The following is a 19,470-nucleotide window of genomic DNA, read 5'->3' on the forward strand; positions in this document are numbered from 1 at the left end:
TCCCACAGTCCAAAAGACGTGCCGTACAGTGCAATGGCCATGCTAAATTCTCTGTCAGTGTACCCAAACAGATGTGGGAGTGTGGTGACTAGGGGATTTTCACCGTCATTGCAGCGTTAATGTAAGCCTACTTGTGACACAAAAGATGAGAGGCAGCAAAGCAAATCTTTTCTTACTCAAGTTTTACATTCAAGACAGGTCATCAAGATCAGGTATCCAGGACAAGAGGGAGGGAATCTGACACACAACATTCAAGGTGATGGCATTAGAAATTGGAAATACTCAACTGGTCAAGCTATCATTGATGGAGAGAAAGGACAAACTATATCTCAGCTATATATCCTTCATTGGAAATATTCCATTTTTGTTCCATTGTTACTTGCGTTCAAAATTTTGAATGGTTTTGACAAGAAAAAAAACTACTTTCATTGGATGGTGAGGTGTGGCCTCAGACATAAATTAGCAGCAGCAAATTCTTGTAGATATCCAGCCTCTCAAACTACTGTAATACAGTGTTAACCTTTATTAACGGCAAGTTTAGTTTACTTATTAGCGCTACAAGTAGGCTTACATTAACATTACAATGAAGTTACTGTGAAAATCCCCTTGTCGCCACACTCTGGCACCCATTCGGGTACACTGAAGGAGAACTTAGCATGGCCAACACACACTAACCAGCATAACAGTAATGTTACAAATCTAGAAAATAAAGGGAGCACTTTTTTGAGTGCGTAAATGCTCTAGGACATATCACTTGCCGTTATTTTACGGACTTAAGGCGCTTTGAGGATATGCACAGGCAATCCAATAATGACAAGAGGAATTTGATTGCTTTTGGCAGAAGCTTTGTCAGGATGTAGAATCTCCCACCAGGGGTGGAAGACGACAAACTCATAAATAAACCTTTCCCACTTGCTCTGCGCTGCTGGAGGAGTATGTTAAAAGTTCTATATAAAGACTAATAGTTATTGTACAGGAGTGTGATTCTAAGTGGTTTGGGCAAGACAGAGACTTCTGTTTCAGGAGCCAGTGCAAGGGATTCTTCAACACTCACTCGAGGAAAGGATTCCATCAATAAATTCTTGTCTTGTGATCTTCCCGTCCTGATCCTTGTCAATTCGCCTGAAGAAGTCCATGACTCTCGACTTCTTGTGGTTCATCCATCGCATGTACCTCTTACGCCAAACATCAAAATCGAAGTTGGCAAACTCCCGCAGCTTTAAGAGAAGCAAGGTCTCAATAAACTTCTGGAAAATTTTACTTTTGAAACAAAGAATACCTCCGCCGGAATTTTACCGCCCCGGGAATTGGAGCGGGTGAGGGGCGAACAATAGGAAGGTCTGTTGACATTGGGCGAGATTTGATGGTTTCGGGACGAGTGAGGCCATAAGATCCCGGCCCCTAGTCTCAGTAAAGGCCAAGGTTTCATGGGAAAATCCACAAATTAGTACCTTTCCTCTTTAGATTAAGAATAAAATCCCCCCTGACACAAATATCCCAGAAAAAACTTGGATAAGTAACAACTGTTTGAGATACTATCAGAAACACAAAATAAATTCTAGTTGGACTGGGTAAAAACACAACTTGAAAAATTCCTTGAATATTTAAGGCACACAAGTATTTCAGTTTACAAGCTCGTATTATGAAGGAAACAGTTGATTTGCCAAATATAGTAAGCAAGCCCAACAAAACATTTTAATTGCTCACTTACATAAACATTAAAATGTTCCAGTTGCAAGATTAGGCATTTGGTATGAATAATTAAACCCGATTATTTGCCGGTTTTAATCTTTGAGGAAGTTGTGCATAAAGAAAGTAGAGGGAAAAAATTTCACTCATCGGGAAGTTATCACGGGGGCATATCTGTGCTAATATACTTGACACATGTAATATTTGCTGGAAAACACTGCATGTAATTCCAAAAAGCAAGCCATATTCAGGATTTACACAATTCTCTTTTAAAAAAATGGAATGATAAAATAAGCTCAGGGGAAAAACATCCAGGAGCTCCGCGTAATGCTTATCTGGTGAAAAACTAGGGGTGGGATTTTCCAGCTATGCTCTCCCAAAACCGGAAATTCCCGCCCAAGGTCAACAGACCTTTGCGTGGCCTGTGTCCCGCCCGTGACGATTCCCATGGCAGGTGGGATGTGAAAATTCTGCCCTCTGAGCTCTCCATGTAGTGAAACACAGGAGGGATGGTGGCACAGTGGTTAAAACTGCTGCCTCACAGCGCCAGGGACCTGGGTTCAATTCCAGCCTCGGACTGTGTGTTGGTTTGCATGTTCTTCCTGTGTCTGGGTGGGTTTCCTCCAGGAGCTCCGGTTTCCTCCCACAGTCCAAAGATGTGCAGATTTGGTTGATTGGACGGACGTATTAAATTAACCCTTACATGTCCCGGGATGTGACAGGTTAGAGGGATTAGCAGGGTAACGAAGTGGGGGTAGGGCCTGAGTGGGATTGATGGGCCGAGTGACCTCCTTCTGCACTGTAGGGATCGATTCTATGTTTCTATTAACGTCCTGCTCACTGCCCCAAGAAAACTCAGGAGAACGTCATCGAGTCTTTAAGAATAATTTGTTACGTTGTTTTCATTTTCTCCTAAAATTTATGAATTGAAAAAAATATTGGAGATTGGCCATGCTGACTTGTTCCTTAGTTTCGGGGGGATTAGCTGTAAATACATGGGGTTAAGGGGATAGGGCCTGGATGGGATTGTTGTCAGTATCGACCTTGTGTACTGCAGGGTTTCTGATTCTATTACACTATGGTCCCTTTGGCAAAATTATTTGAACATGTAGTTACTGCAGCAATAAATTGCTTTTACCATCACTGAAGAAATGATGCCATTTCCACATTCAGAAATGTAGATTTTACATTTGAGGGATTATTAGCAATGGCATTCCCCTGTACTTTGTTACAGTCCAAAGATGTGTGTATTAGGCGGACTGGCCGTGCTAAATTGTCGCTTAGGGTCAGGGGGACTAGCTAGGGTAAATGCATGGGGTTTCGGGGATAGGCCCTGGGTGGAATTGTGGTTGGTGCAGACTCGATGGGCCGAATGGCTGCCTTTTGCACTGTAGGGATTCTATGATTCTCCGTAAGATGTAAAATCTTCTTCAGTCCATTTGAGAAAAACGCGGGTTTAAACAGGATTTGGACTGGCTGCCCTTCTGTTCAATTTTTCAAACGGCAAGTTAGTAAAACACTCACCTCCTCCAGCCTATCGAGCGCATCATTGAGTTTCCGTCTTCGGTCAAGAGCCAACAGCCACACCTGCTGCCACTTACTAACGAGGAGGTTAGCGCGGGGATTTTTTGTCTCGATGGTCTGCGTTGCTGGCGAATACAGAGCTCGTGCTGGCAATCTTTTCCCTGCAAGGGGAGGCACACCACACTCTCAATATGGCTTGGCGGTAGAGTGATTTCAGTTTGGGGTTTTGCACGTTGTTTGCACTGACAGAGCGGGACCTCAGGTTACGCACCATTTGTCCTGGGCCCTCGCCCCCGCAAACGGCCAACTTGGCATTTCAAAGGAACTGAGCGGCACGAAAACAATCTCAACAGCCCTACACGACACAGGGCAGCCACTCTCACTTGGAGGTACCTACTTTGTAATGTTTTGAGAAATCAATTTGAAGAAAAAAAAACTACATTTCATGTTGTTGAAGGACTGTGCGAGATGAAACACAGTTATTCCCGTACACACTCCTTACATGCAATAACTTCTAACATTTAACATGAAAGACTAACAGAATCTAAATTCAATCATACAGCTCAACATATTAATTTCCTATCATTCTGAAAGCCCACATACGTAAGCTGGTAATTAATTCAAATTAATAATAAAGGAGGGGATTTTCTGCCTGCGCTCACCCCGAGGTCGGAAAATCCTGCCCGAGGTCAACGGACATTTGCGTGGGCTGTGTCCCACCCATTGTGGACAGGATGTGAAAATTCCGCCCAACGACTTTGGGGGTTATCATCAACGCAACAGATTCCCCCACGTGACACAAATCGAACTGGCTGCTTTCACTTAAGGCTCATTTCCTTTGGTTGGCGTGCACTGGCACACTCCCAATACTGAAGGGAAGGGGTGGAATGGAGATTACTCTGCAATACGCGTGACCTGAGGCTGATTCGTGCCAGCACTGAGGTCCAAGAGAGAAAGTGTTCCCTTCAGCATTATTAACATCCCTCAGTTTGTTAGGCGAAAGGACATCAAAAACGCAACGATCCTATATTTACATTTCTTGCGCTCCAGGGATCAAGTTCACATCACCGGAAAAATGTGAACTATTGCTGAGTAGAGTCACTGCTCATTTGTTATCAATCCCAGTCCCAGTCTGAATCCCAGGGCGGAATTTTACCGGCACGTCCACCCGAGGTTCGTACAATCCCATCCGAGGCCAACAGAGAATGCCGTCGGTAAAATTCCGGCCCCTGAGTCAGAACAGGTCGGGTGAAAGTTCTACATTCCACACTCCCAAACTCAGGATCAACTAAGACAATGAATTGTAACCTGAGCTCTTCCACCAACTGAAATAAATAAGGACCTCATTCACATCTGTAACATTACAAATTTTAACCACGAACAATAGTAAGTAATCTGCATTTAGTTGGACAATCTTCCTTTTACATCTGTTCATGGGATTTGAGCATCGCAGCCGGTATATTTATTAATCACCTTGAATTGCTCTTGAGCTGGCTCATTACTCCAAGGTTCACGCTACATTCAAGCCCAAAATGGGAGTCATTGAAAATGTGCAGATGCTAAAACATAAGATTATTTCGATGACGTGTGAGGAGCATTTGAGGACTCTGGGTCTGTACTCGAAGGAGTTTAGAAGGATATACGGGGTGGGGGGGGATCTCACTTAAACTTAGAGAATACTGAAAGACCTGGATAGAGTGGATGTAGGGAAGATGTTCCCATTAGTAGGAGAGACTAGGATCCAAGGACACAGCCTCACAGTAAAGGGACAACTCATTAGAATGGAAGTGAGGAGGAATTTCTTCAGAGGATGGTGAATCTCTGGAATTCATTGCCACAGAAGGCTGTGGAGGCCATGTCAACGAGTGTATTTAATACGTAGATAGGTTCTTGGTTGGTAAGGAGATCAAAGGTTACAGGGAATGAGGTTGAGAAACTTATCTGCCATGATTGAACGGCGGAGCAGACTCGATGGGCTGAATGGCGTAATTCTGCTCCGATATCTTATGGTATTATGGTCATCTGGAAATGCGATCGATACTTACTTGACCTTCCTTTATCTATGACAGGAATTTGGGACGCAATCTGGGTTGGTTCCGCAGCTTTCCTCTTGTATGTTTTTGTCACTTTATCCACATCTGGCTGCTTTCTGGTCATTTCTTCCATAAAAGACTAGGGTTAAAAATATCATATTCATTAAAACATGATGGCATCATTAGCTAGCAAATCTCCCCTTCCCCAAGCCCGCTCAAAATATCCTTCTCTCTTCTTATACGGGGGTAATGTTCTATTTCTTTATCTCCACATCTGGGGTTGGCGATCAGCTAATTTTCATTCGAAACCCTGAGACCCAACAACTCCCTGTCCAAACGCCCTCACACCCTGGTTCCTGGAAGGATTCTGTTCCATTCTACTGTTTCTTCACCTCCGTTGAGGTGACACAACCCTACATACAGGTGCTTCTGATGTGCCTTTCTTCTCCTTTAACCAAGAAGCCCCCTCTCAGCATGGGTCCTTGACTGTGTCCGACCCATTTCACACACTCTTCCTCTCATCCCTTCCCTCCTTCCCAATCCTCTTGTACTCACTTCCCATTCAACCAACCTCTGTATCCAACAAATCACCTTGTACCATTTCAGAGTGTGATGCAACTGCCAAAGGCATCTTCTCCCGCCCTCCCCTCTCAATCTTTGTTTGGAATCATTCGCTCCCCAATCACCTCCAACACCCCTCTCTTTCCTCCCCATCAGTGCACGCAAGTGCAGGAGATGCAACACTTGCCCTTTCACATCTTCGGGGTACTCATTCAAAGCTCCAAACACTCTTTCCAAGTGAAACTGCAATATTTTGCTCATTTTAGTGATGTATTTATATTTCTTTGCACTTAGTTCGAAAAATTTATTTTTAGTATCACAAGTAGGCTTACATTAACACTGCAATGAAGTTACTGTGAAAATCCCCTCGTCGCCACATTCTGGCGCCTGTTTGGGTACACTGAGGGAGAATTTAGCACGGCCAATGCACCCTAACCAGTATGTCTTTCGGACTGTGGGAGTAAACTGGAGCACCTGGAGGAAACCCACGCAGACACGAGTAGAAGTTGGGAATGGAACCCAGGTTCCTGGCGCTGTGAGGCAGCAGTGCTAACCACTGTGCCCCCTGTCCAGTATAATGAATGACGAAGAATGCTGCATTCTGTCACCCAGGTGAATTGTATATCAGCTGCTTCACCCTTGTCTAAATGTCTGGCACCGGCCTCTGAGTATTATTACACGAACAAGCTCTGATTCCAATTTCAGAAACAATTACCTGATGCTCGGCGATCAGTGTTTTGACTTCGTCAATCTCCTGTGGAAGTGATTCCTGGTCTCTCTGAGTGAGTATTGTCTCTGCCCACTGTAACCAGCCTAAGAGGTTCTCCAGTAACTCCTGGTTAGCAATAATGTCAGCGAGAGCTGCTTCCAGGCGTAGTTGATGCTGTTTAGCCCAGGCAGTTACCTGATAGTTTACACAGAAACAAAACATTAGCCAAAAAAAAAAGAAATTCTCCAATTTGAAGAATTAATTCGAAAGGCACACCTTTGCACCTGCACTTCAGCAGCATCAGCACGCCAGTGTGCTTTGATTTCAGATAGCTGTCAGACAGAACAAAGAACAGTACAGCACAGGAAACAGGCCCTTCGGCCTGCCAAGCCTGCGCCACTCATTGGTCCAACTGTTTGTATCCCTCCATTCCCGGTGCTACACTGTGTAGCACAAGAATGAGAAGGAAGCTCTCCATTTAGCACAGTGGCCCACCAATCATGAACAAAGCACCAACTGCAGCCTTGGCTGGTTACTGTTGTTAGGCACTCCTACAATTCCCAAAGGTTGGGAACTGTTTCCATTGCACAAAGTTGGATCCTCTGCCTCTACCTATAACATGTAGTGATGCAGATGTAGAGATGAGATAAAGGCTCCAGGCCTTCTCAACTTTGCCCCTCTCCTGAGACGCGGTGACCCGCAGGTTAAATCATCACCAGCCAGCTCCTTCTTTCTCAAAAGGAGGAGGGAGGTGGGGAGAGCAGCCTAGGGTCCTCTAGGACTTCGGGGGTAAGGAGAAATGTCTTCACTGCCACAATTCACCAAGCAGCAAGCTTCTTTTTGCAGCCAACAAGCAATAGGGAATAGCCTCAAATAAAATCAGTGTCAAGTCTCCCAATGTCACAGCTACAGAGCAGCAGTGGGAGGTGTCTGGAAGCTGGATATTCCTGGGTCAACATGCACACAAAGGCAGGGTGGAGAAAAATCAAGGAAAAGCTAAGGCTATAACTTGAAACATGCTTACACATCACTCTAGCAGGGAGAACATAGGATTTAGGAGCAGAAGTAGTCAAATTCAGCCCTTCGAGCTTGCTCTGCCACCCAATCAGATCATAGCTGATCTCCCTCTGGTCTCATACCCACCTCCCCACTGTTCCCCATATCCTCTTATCCCTTTTTATTTATTAGAAATATATCTGTCTCCTTCTTGAAACCAATCAATGATACAGATTCCACCGCGCTATGGGGCAGCGAGTTCCACAAGTTCACCACCCTCTTGTGAGAAGTAGCTCCTCCTCATTTCAGTTGTAAATCCACCACCTCTCAACCTTGACCTGTGACCTCTTGTTCCAGATTGCCCCATAAAAGGAAACATTCGGTCTACAGTTACTTTATCCATCCCTTTTAGATATGCCTCGTTCAGATCCCCTAAAGGATGCAGAAAGGTGCGAGACAAGGATTTCGCTTTTCCAGTCTTCCTATTTTGGGGAATGGACTTTGTTCACCTCCCCAGATTACAAAGGCTGGGATTGCTACAAGAAATTTCCACAGTGGGACAATACGGCCTGGGTTGTGGGCAGGCTGCGTAGAACAGATGGGTAATCCAGCACCGAAAATGGTCTTTAAAATGCAAGTATAGCATAACAGCATGAGCCTTTTATTGTTAGCTCAGGATATTACATCCACTCATAGCAAAGGAGTAATTACAACTAATGGGTTAACGTATTCCATAATAGTCTAGTGACACAAAGCCTAGGACAGCCCATTTTCTATTTTACCCAGCAAATTCAGAAATGATTTCAAATGTACACAGCGATCGAGTTAGTGTGTTTGAAATTGGTCACCTCTTCAAATCTGGCCCGGATTATCGTGATCCAATGCTTGATGGTAGTGATGGAGTCAGGGTGGCAAATCGACAGGATGGCCTCCCCCATGCCCGCTGCCAAATTCAGTTCAATCATCTTCTCTTCCAGCTTCCTCACAAACTCCTTTTTAAAAAAGTAAGAGCAACAGCCCAGTCAGTCATCGGCGCCAATTTAAAGATCAGTCGTGAACCCTCCAGGGGCGCTCTTCGATAGAACACTTGGGAACCCAAACTCTGCTCGCTCGCAAACAAAAAAAACACAATAATCTATAAATCTGCAGAAGAAGACCAAATTTAGGAATGAGTTTCAGCGTTTATACCACCTCCAGCAGAGAATGTCAGCCACTGAGCATTAAAAATCTCGTCTGATGTGCCAGGACAGGAGTGCTGCACTATTGGAGATGTCTATGGAGGAAGACAATAAACTGAAGCCCTCTCCGATACAGGCAGAAATCATTAAATCCCTACAGTGCAGAAAGAGGCCATTCAGCCCATTGAGTCTGCATCGACCACAATCCCACTCAGGCCTTATCCCCGGAACCCCATGCATTTATCCTTCTTGTCTCCCTGATACTATGGGGCAATTTAGCACAGCTAATCCACCTACCTGCACATCTTTGGACTGTGGGAGGAAACTGGAGCATCCGGAGGAAACCCACACAGACACAGAGAGAACATGCAAACTCTGCACAGACAGTGACCCAAGCCAGGAATTGAACCCGGGTCTCTGGTGCTGTAACACAGCAGTGCTAACCCACTGTGCCACCGGGCTGCTTTTTTGGTGTTTTTTGCTTACACAGATTGGGCCATGGGAGTTGGTCCTCCATGTGGGGTTGGTGAAGTCATTCAGTGGTTTAGATATACAAACATTGTTTTTCTATCCCGGTGAAGGATATTTGCGTTTGATTGCGAACCTGACACCCTTGAGTCCTGCTGGTGATAAAACCCACTCATTGTTTCATCTTTTCGAAGCTTCCAGGTTTTGGAACATGTAGCATTGGCCGTCCCTATCCACTCGCAGTCTGTGTGCAGATGTTCAGGGAGCTGCAGACCTCCACAAATTAAATGTGATGACAAAGATGCAGCGAAGTGTGTCAAGGCAGCGCAGCTGAATGTAAACCTCGGTCCCCAGGCAAATTATAAACATTATTTCAGCCTTACATTTTATCCTACACTAGATAGAGATTGCAGCTAAAACATGAAGGCTCCCTGGAGAATTTGTTTGCTCGCTAACTGGAAGAGTAGATGGGTCACGTGAAAGAGATTTGAACTGATTCCTTTAAGGGCCTAATTTGCTGCCTAATTGTCAGTGGGTGCGCTTCCTACTCTCACGTATGCTGGCCCAAAGAAATATTGCATCAGTGTCTGATGACATTGGGATGCATGCCTGATGTCTTCTCACCTCTTCAATAAAAGCTCTCAATGCAATGGAAACTCTGGCCTCTCTCCATTTCGAGGGGTAGACTGATAATATTTAGCCTACTGGCTCACTCAGCTACCTGGGTTACACTTCTTCCCATACAGCTTCCTGGAAGGATTCTGCCCCATTCTCCCCATTTCTCCATCAACTGTTTTTCTCCCCACTGGCTGTCCGGCCAACAATTTGAGTTCCTGTTTCAGATTTCCAGCATCTGAAGCATTTTGCTCAGTTAAGGTACGTTTAGAAAAAAAGTCTATTCCCATGAAGTCTTTATCTTCTGCTTTTCACCAGGGAGGGAGGGAGAGAGAGAGAAAAAAACCCATCTCTCACTAAATAAATACTTTGCATTTATAAAACACAATAAGCCCCCAGCTTGTCCCAAAGCATTATAGATAGAATTTCTCTATTGTCTAGCTTCAGAAGCTTGGTATGGCTCCTGCTTTGACCAAGGCCGCAAGGAATGACAAAGGGTCATGAATGTAGCCCAATCCATCACGCAAACCAGCCTCCCATCCAGTGACTCCGTCTACACTTCCCGCTGCCTCGGAAAAGCAGCCAGCATAATTAAGGACCCACAGGCTCTCTTCCATCTTCTTCTGTTTGGAAAAAGACACTAAAGTCTAGAACTCAAGACCAGCTTCTTCCCAGTTGCCATTAGATCGATCTCATATTAAGTCTAGCTACGACTGTAGCACTACATTCTGCACTCTCTCCTTTCCATCTCCCTGATGTATATTGACTTGATTTATTATTGTCACATGTATTAACATACAGTGAAAAGTATTGTTTCTTGTGCGCTATACAAACAAAGCATACCGTGCATAGAGAAGGAAAGGAGAGGGTGCAGAATGTAGTGTTACAGTCATAGCTAGGGTGTAGAGAAAGATTGGTTTAATATAAAGTTGGTCCATTCAAAACTCTGATGGCAGCAGGGAAGAAGCTGTTCTTGAGTTGGTTGGTACGTGACCTTAGACTTCTGTATCTTTTTCCTGACGGAAGAAGGTGGAAGAGAGAATGTCCAGGGTGCGTGGGCTCCTTGATTATGTTGGCTGCTTTTCCAAGGCAACGGGGGAGTGTAGACAGAGTCAATGGATGGGAGGCTGGTTTGCGTGATGGATTGGGCTTCATCCATAACGCTTTGTAGTTTCTTGTGGTCTTGGGCAGAGCAGGAGCCCATACCAAGCTGTGATACGCCTGGAAAGGATGCTTTCTGTGGTGCATCTGTAAAAATTGGTGAGAGCCGTAGCAGACATACTGAGCATGCAGAGTGTACTGTATGAACTGTATGTTTTGTTTGTATAGTGCACAAGAAACAACACTTCTCAATGAATACATGTGACAATATTAAATCAAATCAAAATCAAGAAAGAAACTTAAATCAAACCTATGGCCTGGTTTACTCCACAGTCTATTGTGACGTGCTCTCTGTCAGTCAGCTCCTGTTAAGGATCATTTGGGTAGATCTCATTTGCAAAGTCCGAGTATTTGCTCAGTTTCTTTCCTACCTTGTGCTGCTCGATGAGCCCACGCAGAGCCTCGTCATCATCTGGAAGAACGCCATGGAAACGAAGGGTCTGCTCAGCTTCAGCCAACCACTCCAGCAACACATGCACAGCAGTGTGGAATTCTTCAGCCTGTGAGTGCAACATATACCTGTCAAGACACGTCACAACTTGGAAGCCACAAACTACCATGGATTTTAACGTTAGGTCAATTTTGAACAAGAACAGGAGGGAAGAAAAATAAATAAATTTTGAGAAAGCTCGTTTCAAACTGAATGCAGAGAGAGAGAGAGCGAGAGTTGGCAGAGAGCTCAGGTGATTAAATGCATGGCTGAGGACAGAACTCAGAAAGGCTTGACGTTCACTCTTTGGATTGGGATAAAGATCCCGAGGCAGTTGGCATGTGAAATTTGCCCGTGATGCTCCTGTGGCATTGCGTATTTGTTTACCAGTGTCACAAGTAGGCTTACATTCACACTGCAATGAAGTTACTGTGAAAATCTCCTTGTCGCCACACTCCGGCGCCTGTTCGGGTACACTGAGGGAGGATTTAGCACGGCCAACGCACCTAACCAGCATGTGTTTTGGGCTGTGAGAGGAAACCCGTGCAAGACGCAGGAAAATGTACAGATCCGCACAGATAATGATCCAAGCCGGGAATGGAACCCGGGTCTCTGGCGCTGTGAGACAGCAGCGCCAACCACTGTGCCATCGTGCTGCCCCAATAACTCTTCCAAAGAGTCATGATGAGTCAAATGGAGTCTTTCATTCTGATTGCCGCTTTTCAGTGCGTGTGTGTGTGCGCGTGCGCGTGCGTGCGCGGACCTGTGTGGCAGGTGAGGACACACTCAGGCTCACCTGTAGCATCTTTTATGGGAAGAGGTTAGCACACACGCACACAGAAACACACAAACAGAAACACGCACACACTTTCTTGGTTGACATGTAGTAAGTGACCATCCTGGCTGAAGATTGGGCGACGGTGCTCTTAGGAGGGCGGAAAGCCAAGAATGAAAAAAAATTAAGAAAATGAAAGGCTCCCATTTTATTGTATTCGAGTTCACAGGGAGATTATAGTCTTTCACCTGGTTCAAGGCTTGCTCCAAACGGGCTTGTTTCGACACAGAGAGGGCACACACAGTCTCCCACCGAGTACTCAGTTCCTGCATCTGCACTTTGACCCAGGACGAATCGTCACGGCTGGCCTCAACCAGCTCGCGGGCAGAGCGCTTGAGGGCCTGGACCCCACTGGTCCTCTTGCCCAGCTCCTTCTGGAACACCTGCACAGAAAACGGTTACCTTCCATTACACATTCAGAGGGATTCTTCTGGAGTCAACACCAGAGGTTCAACGCAATGCGCGGGACAAGGGTTTAGCTACTGAACGCCATTGGAAACACCTGCTTAAACGGCGCAAGAAACAGCCAGTGTCCAGGGTGTAACATAAATATCATTAAAACGTGAACTAATTTAATTCAGAATTATGGCAGAGAAACAGGTCTTTCAGCCTACAGATTCTTTGTGCTACCTGTATCAAAAAAGCAGAGAGAGTGATGAGACTGCAACTGCTCCAATTTGCATAAAAATGAATGGGATCACCAAAGATCCTTAGACAGCACCTTCCAAACTCCAACAACTTCCATCTAGAAGGACAAGGGCAGCAGATACATTGGAACACCACCACCTGCAAATTCCCCTCCAAGCCACGTACCGGCGTGATTTGGAAATATATCGACGTTCCTTCACAGTCGCTGAATCAAAATCCCGGAATTCCCTCCCTAATGGGTCAATCTACAGCACGTGGGCTGCAGTGATTCAAGAAGGCAGCTCACCACCACCACCTTCTCAAGGGCAACTAGGGATGGGCAATAAATGCTGGCCGAGCCAGCGACGCCCATGTGCCACGAATGAATTTAAATAAAAAGGATCACCTTCCTGTGTCCTCCCCACTTAAACAGTCCATGGGAAACCAATTACGCAGAGACCAACATTGTTGCCTCATTGAACTGAAAGCATTGGGGAATGAAGAGGGGGAGTTTTCATGTGATCTGGCCTAATGTGGGTGGATGGGGGTTGGGGGGCATCCGCTCCATGTCTAAGAGGGAAAATATTACCCTTGCTCTAAAGATACTCCTCCAAGTCCCAGCAGTTGGCCTTTGAGTTCAGGATTTCATGGTTGATTTTTTAAGGATATACACATGGGGCTTACTGTCCTAAAGCAACCATGTTTTACAAGATTTAAAATAAGATTTTATGTGCATCCACTGGTAAACGTGAACCACCTAAGATTGGACTTGGAACAGCTACTGAGTTTTGGAGACAGACATTCCTACAAATCAATGATCAATTTAACTCGCTGAATGAAGCACAAGTGAGTCACTCAGGAGATTCATAAGTTCATGAGATATAGGAGCAGATTTAGGCCATTCAGCCCATCAAATCTTCTCTGTCATTCGATCATGGCTGATATGCTCCTTGTCCTCATTTTCCTGCCTTCTCCCCACAACCTTTCAACCCGTTACCAATTAAAATTCTGCCTAATTCTTCCTCAAATTTCCTCACTGTCCCAGCATCCACCGCATGTGGGGCGGCGAATTCACAACCCTTTGGGAGAAGTAGTTTCTCCTCAACTGTTTTAAATTTGCTACCTCTTATCCTAAAATTATGACCTCTTGTCCTCGAATGCCCCACAAGAGGAAGCATCTGCTCCGTGTCTACCTTTTATCATCTTGTATACCTCAATTTGATCTTCTCTTACTCTTCTAAATTCCAGAGAATATAGGCCTAAGCTATTCAATTTCTCTTTATAGGACAAACCCGTCATCTCTGGCGTCAATCTAATGAACCTCTGAACTGCCTCCAATGCCACTGCATCTTTCCTCAAACAAGGGGACCAAAACAGTGCACAATGCTCCAGGTGTGGCCTCACCAATGCCTTGTATTACTGCAACAATAGGTAATTAGGACTCCCTAAGTTATCACAGACATATTACTTCAGACAATCATGTATGTAGCAAGGCTTGGCGGGGAAGGCAGAGAGCGTTCAACTTTGTCAGAAGCGGTTAATGATACCTTGTGAGCATCAATCAGGTTCATCACCAGGTCAATATCCCCATGCACGGGTTGATCTTCAGCCAGCATGGGCTCAATCTTGTACAGCCAATCGATCAGAGCTTGAAGGGCATCCGTAAACTGGCCCGAGAATAGCAGCGCTTCCTCCAATTTGTTCTGTCTGAAATGGAAATGCAGAAAGTATACACTTGAGATTAGCCAGTAATAGACACATCAGAACCTTCTTCAAACATAGAGGGCAATCTTACCATTTTGCAGGGTCTATTGGTCTGGGGGCGGGGGCAGGGGCTAGGTGGGTGGGCACGGGCTCTGGGTTGCTGGGACAGGTTGCCTGCTTGTGGCCCTGGAGGCTGGCTGAGAGCAGCAGAGGCTGAGTGACCTGCGCATGCGCAACAGCACCCTCTACTGCTCTCAGCCAGCTTTCGGGCAATTTAAGCCCAGCCCCCTCCCCTACAGGCCAGAAATGATTTTTGCTTTTATAATAATTTTAATGCATACGATTGCAGATTTATACTTGTCAAAAAGAGGATCAGAAACTCCCTTGTTTTCAGGCTCGACCTACACTTAGAATTTTTTTTTGTAAGATCACTCCTTACACTTTGTAAGATTGTTAGTTTAAAAATTCAGGTCACAACATTGCTTCAAAAATACTGGTTAATAAACGTGAAATGCTTTCCTTAACACTTCCCAACCACCGAACCTGTAGAGGGTTCACCCCTGGCATTTAAAGGCATACACAACATCCATGGCAGTAACAGTCTTGCATTTAACGTGTTGGGTGTCAGTGACCGAGTCCTGGATAATGCTCTGCAGGAAAGCCTCAAGGGCCCCATGGTTTTCCTCGTAGATGAGGCTAGAAACATGCTTGACACCCCCACGTTGAGCGAAGCGGAGAATAGCAGGTTTAGCGATTCCCTGGATGTTATCTCAGAGAATGTTCCTGTGCTGCTTAGCGCCACTCTTCCCAAGACCTTTCCCACCTTTGCCTCTACCAGACATCCCACCCAGAGACCAAATATCCAGGAGTGATGTTAAGTAACAACCTCATCCTGAGGCTCTGATACGGGTTCCTAATTGGCAACTGCCTGAAGGACACAACCAACATGACATTAACCAGGAAGGTCAAAGTAACTAATTCCAGTCTGTGCCGTTAGAATATCTCAGCCAGACTGGAAGTTGGGATGCCCAAATTAGGCTTCCTGATCCTGGAAACTATCTAAACTGGCTGTTGTTGTGAAGAGTACCTTCAGAGTTGCCCTGGATTAAACACAATCTCCAGGGTCTTCTGAAGATGTGTAGGTTAGGTGGATTGGCCATGCTAAATTGCCCTTAATGTCAGGGGAATTGCAGAGTAAATACATGGAGTTACAGGGATAGGGTCTGGATGGAATTGTGGTCGGTGCAGACTTGATGGGCCCAATGGCCTCCTTCTGCACTATAGGGATTCTATGAAGAGCTCTCACTTGGTTGGGACAACTCGAAGTTTCCTACTCACATAACTCTCTCTCAGAAAACTAAGGAAATGTCTGCTATGGCTCTCACCTACTGTTACAGATGTACCATGGAAAGCATTCAGTCTGGATGTATCACAGTTTGGTATGGCTCCTGCTCTGCCCAAGACTGCAAGAAACTACAAAAGGCCCAGTCCATCACGCAAACCAGCCTCTCACCCACTGACTCTGTCTACACTTCCCGCTGCCTTGGAAAAGCAGCCAGCATAATCAAGGACCCCAAGCATCCCAGATATACCCACTGCCACTTTCTCTGTCAGGAAAAAGATACAGAAGTCTGAGGTCATCTCAAGAACAGCTTCTTTCCTGTTGCTATCAGACTTTTGAATGGACCTACCTCACACTATGTTGATCTTTCTCTACACCTTAGCTATGACTGTAACACTACATTCTGCACCCTCTCCTTACCTTCTCTGTGAATGGTATGCTTTGTTGTTATAGCGTGCAAGAAACAATACTTTTCACCAATACCAATAGATGTGACAAGAATAAATCAAATGAAATCAGGAATGGTATGGTAGCACAGTGGTTAGCACTGCTGCTTCACAGCTCCAGGGACCCGGGTTCGAATCCTGGCTCAGGTCACTGTCTGCGTGGAGTTTGCACATTCTCCTTGTGTCTGCGTGGGTTTCCTCCAGTTGCTCTGGTTTCCTCCCACAGTACAAAGATGTGCGGGCAAAGTTGATTGGCCATTCTAAATTGCCCCTTAGTGTCCTGGGATGCATAGGTTAGAGGGATTAGTGGATAAATATTTGGGGATGGCGCCTGGGTGGGATTGTGGTTGGTGCAGACTCAGTGGGCCGAATGGCCTCTTTCTGCACTGTTGGATTCTGTGAACACAGTCAATGGGCAAAGATGTGCCGGTTAGGTTGATTGGCCATGCTTAAAATTGCCCCTTAGTGTCGTGAGATGTGTAGGTTAGAGGGATTAGTGGGTAAAATAAGTAGGGATATGGGGGTAGGGCCTGGGTGGGATTGTGGTCAGTGCAGGCTTGATGGGCTGAACGGTCTCTCTCTGCACTGTGGGATTTCTATGATTTCTAAAACTTCCAGTTTCAACCTGGCAGAGGGGTAAAATCAGGCCTGACATGTAACAGAAAGACAAGCCCCTAGCCCACATTTTACAACCCACCAAACTTGTCAACTCCACCTGCTGGGTTTGGGAGTGGAAACGACTATGAGAAAATTATCTGGGTGGGATTTTCCAGCCGCGCTTGCCCCGAAACCGGAAAATCCCGTGAGAGGTCAACGGACCTTTCCATGGTCCGTCCCTCGCCCGCTACCATTCCCATGGCATGAGGAATGGAAAAATGTACCTTACTGATCCAGCTGCTGTCAAAAACGGCAAAGAATAAATCATAATCTTATGAATGCTGCAGTCTAGATTACCGTCTTCTACAGTCAATGCTTTTTTTTAGTTTACAGAATTGGTTACCTAGTTCTCAATTGTACATACATATTCTTGATGTATGGCACTTGCCAAAGGATCCTTAATTGACTTCTGACTAAGATCGAGTTCATGCTAAACAAGACCACTGGAACACATCTTAAAATTCAACATTACTTTGATGTTATTTATTTCATACAAAGCACTTCAGCATTTCAGAGAAAATATATACATTACAGAAGATGAGAACTTCTGCCTTGGTCGCTTTTGCAATGTGTCCTCAATTGCAATAGGAAACAGCTTGAAGTACTTGGCATCATCTGTTACGCTTGTTAAACAGCAAGACACCATTAATTGCAAACATTTTATGAATGAGGTACTAATTCTGCTTGCTTTTTAAAAATGAGCTTGGGGAACTGCACTGTGTAATCACGACTTGTGATGTTAATGCAGAGCAATGTGGTAACAACTGAATTAGAAGCTTTGGAGAGAGAGAGTCTGCCGCCAAAATCCTCCAACCTTGTCTGTGGCTGGGATTCTCTGGTGCCGCTGCAGTGAACAGAGTGTTGGCTGAGTGCCAAATTCCCCATTCTTGCTGGCGGCAGGGAGGGTATGGATGAGATGGGAGAATCCAGCCCTGCATTTCAGATTGGTCTTTTGGCAAAGGTCAAGTGCCAGATCAGGCTCAAGATGGGGTGCAATGCCTCCCGTATCTTGCCAGCTTGGATCTTGCTCGTCTTCCCTGTGGGGACCATGAATCGGATTCAATTGGATTTTAAGCTTGGTTTTTGGAGCAAGCAAGGAATGGATCTAGGTTTTCCTGGTCCATTCGGAGGACTGGCTCTGTAATTTAAGCATGGAACATGGTCAAAGCCAATGTTGTCTTTGGTAGTTGAGAAACTTTCATTTCTTTCCACAGCAGGGTCACACATAACCTCTTTTTGACTCTATCGTCTTTTTATGCTCTCAAATGTTTGGTACCTACGTGGACGTGATACTTTGCAAATCACTTTTTTTTTTATTCATGCATGGGACATGGGCATCGCTGGCTGGCCAGCATTTATTGTCCATCCCTAGTTGCCCCTGTGGCTCTGGAGTCACACGTAGGCCAGACCAGGTAAGGACGGCAGATTTCCTTCCCTAAAGGACATTAGTGAACCAGGTGGTTTTTTCCGACAATCAATAGTAGATTCTTAATCCCAATATTTTCTTGTTGAATTCAAAATCCACCATCTGCCGTGGTGGGATTTGAACCCGGATACCCAGAACATTAGCTGAGTTTCTGGATTAATAAACTAGTGATAATACTAGTAGGCCATCGCCTTCCCTGGATTAACCAGGGACAATTATCCATTTAATACATGACAGAACTTAGACTAATCAGTAATTACCATGCACTCAAGCTGCCATGTCACCAGAGACCAGTCAAATCCCAGAACCAACTCTGCAACATCATTCTCATTTACATTCTTCTGACTGAACCAATCATATTTCACCAAAACTACTGGTACCAAATGACAGTTCCTTGCCCATCCCACTGTTTACCCTGAAGAATAAAATACAACACAAAAACCATAATACACATCACACGTTCACCAGCAAAGGTCACCATTCCCTCTTTTAATTTCTTTACCTTTCTATCTGCATGGCACCAATTTAACAGATTTGAACTGATGTGCCCTCCTCCTCCTCAAAGGCAGTACATCCACTTACACCATGTATTCAGGGCAGAGATCCTGAAGCCCAATATGAACAGCATAAATGCAGCAGATCAAATTCACTAACACCCTAATGGCCACATCCCTTCCCATCTCCCATTGCTAACTGCAGTGGCTTTGCAATCCACTACACTGACCTTTTTCTTCTCTGTCTGTACTCTCTTCACTGTGGCACCATTATGACGTTACCAGGTCCCATGCTCAGACCTAATTACCTAAAGGTTATAGTTTATTTATTATTGACGCAAGTAAGCTCACATTAACACTGCAATGGAAGTTACTGTGCAAATCTCCTAGCAGCCACACTCTGGCGCCTGTTCAGATACACTGAGGAAGAATTTAGCATGGCCAATGCCACTAACCACATGCGTCTTTCAGAGTATAGGAGGTAACCAGAGAAAACCCACGCAGACCCGGGGTTGTGGGGGGGGGGTACGTGTAGACTCCACACAGTGATCCAAGCTGGGAATTGAACCCAAGTC

General features: G+C 45.2%; 1 protein-coding gene across 4 annotated transcripts in view; it reads right to left on the bottom strand.

The window, feature by feature from the left end:
* Nucleotides 1-19,470, bottom strand: part of dst (dystonin) — a 614,201-nt gene that overhangs the window by 17,831 nt on the left and 576,900 nt on the right. For all 4 annotated transcript variants that reach the window (XM_080191940.1, XM_080191941.1, XM_080191942.1 and 1 more), the window contains 8 exons: nucleotides 14,374-14,533; nucleotides 12,388-12,582; nucleotides 11,306-11,434; nucleotides 8,361-8,504; nucleotides 6,523-6,711; nucleotides 5,259-5,385; nucleotides 3,214-3,374; nucleotides 1,055-1,217 (listed from right to left, as the gene is read on the bottom strand). In XM_080191940.1, the coding sequence (XP_080048066.1) occupies nucleotides 1,055-1,217; nucleotides 3,214-3,374; nucleotides 5,259-5,385; nucleotides 6,523-6,711; nucleotides 8,361-8,504; nucleotides 11,306-11,434; nucleotides 12,388-12,582; nucleotides 14,374-14,533 (1,268 nt within the window). The remainder of the gene's footprint in view (nucleotides 1-1,054; nucleotides 1,218-3,213; nucleotides 3,375-5,258; nucleotides 5,386-6,522; nucleotides 6,712-8,360; nucleotides 8,505-11,305; nucleotides 11,435-12,387; nucleotides 12,583-14,373; nucleotides 14,534-19,470) is intronic.

The sequence above is a fragment of the Carcharhinus amblyrhynchos genome, chromosome 7 (assembly GCF_965287045.1).
Source record: "Carcharhinus amblyrhynchos chromosome 7, sCarAmb.v2.hapA, whole genome shotgun sequence".
NCBI classification, from domain to species: Eukaryota; Metazoa; Chordata; class Chondrichthyes; order Carcharhiniformes; family Carcharhinidae; genus Carcharhinus; species Carcharhinus amblyrhynchos.